Source organism: Bison bison, unplaced genomic scaffold (genome assembly GCF_000754665.1).
Source record: "Bison bison bison isolate TAMUID 2011002044 unplaced genomic scaffold, Bison_UMD1.0 scf7180017864508, whole genome shotgun sequence".
In the NCBI taxonomy this organism is placed as follows: Eukaryota; Metazoa; Chordata; class Mammalia; order Artiodactyla; family Bovidae; genus Bison; species Bison bison.
Genome location: NW_011495064.1, coordinates 1294083 through 1295151, shown reverse-complemented (window position 1 = coordinate 1295151; position 1069 = coordinate 1294083). Strand labels below are relative to the sequence as shown.

Below are 1069 nucleotides of genomic sequence, written 5' to 3'. Positions count from 1 at the left end.
GCCGTCCATCTATCCGTCGGTCCGAAGAGACTTTTCAGACCCGCGATCTCGGTATGGGGCGGGCTGTGCTGCTGTTCCTGCCGTGGCTCTTCCTCTCCGCGCTCTGGACGCGAGGTGAGTGCAAGGGGCTGGGGATTCGCGCCTGGGAGCTCCGAGGAGGGAGCGCGCCAATCGGGGCGCACCCGGCTGCTGGCAAGCTTGCAGACCCCTCCCCGCGCCCCAGAGGGGCCAGGTGCTGAGGTGCAGGGCTCCCGCGTACCCACCGTCCTGGCATCCTGGCTGGGTAGTGGGCGCGCGTCCCGGCGGAGCCGGGGAGGAGTGGGCGCCGAGGGCCCACAGCGACCGCGGAGAGGGAAACCGAGCTCGGCCGGTTGCGCTGCAAGTCCTAAAATTTTCGGCGGAGGGAAATGCGCCACAAAAACTTTTCACTGGAAGTGGCTGTGTGATTGGACCCCAGTTGCTGGCGGGAGTTCTGGGAGCCGCAGGCAGACCCCATCTCCACTCTGGGGGACTAGAGACCCGAAGGCTGCGGGAGTTGAGGTCGCAGTCCCGGTGCAGCGATGCACCAAGGCCAAAGCGCGATCGGGAGGGACTAGTCGGGCTGCCCCCCCGAACCCCCGGGCCTTCAGGGGCTACTTTAGCAGCGACGCCCTGTGAGTGGGTGAGGGGCCAGAAAAAGAGGACGCGCTGTTTTTACCCCTATTATTGCTGAACAGGATCTAACGTGCTTGGTCAGCGTCTAGGCGTATTACCTCTGCGCTGCTGCTGCTGCTGCTAAGTCACTTCAGTCGTGTCCTACTCTGTGAGACCCCATGGCCTGCAGCCTACCAGGCTCCTCCGTCCATGGGATTTTCCAGGCAAGAGTACTGGAGTGGGGTGCCATTGCCTTCTCCGTCTGCACTGCTAGGAATTCCAACATAAGATACTGGATTGGTAAGTGGAGGCACAGGAAGGCAGGTTTCATGGTTCCATTCTGTATCCGCAGTTTGTTCGGAGGGTCGCTGATTAACGAACGGGTTAGAAGTTTAACCTCTGAAGTATTTCTTAAGGAACCTGGAAGAAACTTAAC

General features: G+C 60.9%; 1 protein-coding gene across 1 annotated transcript in view; it reads left to right on the top strand.

Annotated features, from left to right (window-relative positions):
* Positions 1 to 6: 6 nt before the first annotated feature.
* Positions 7 to 1069, top strand: part of MERTK (MER proto-oncogene, tyrosine kinase) — a 136213-nt gene continuing 135150 nt past the window's right edge. The window contains exon 1 of the mRNA XM_010829545.1: positions 7 to 114. Coding sequence (XP_010827847.1) covers positions 54 to 114 — 61 coding nt within the window. The 5' untranslated portion in view covers positions 7 to 53. The remainder of the gene's footprint in view (positions 115 to 1069) is intronic.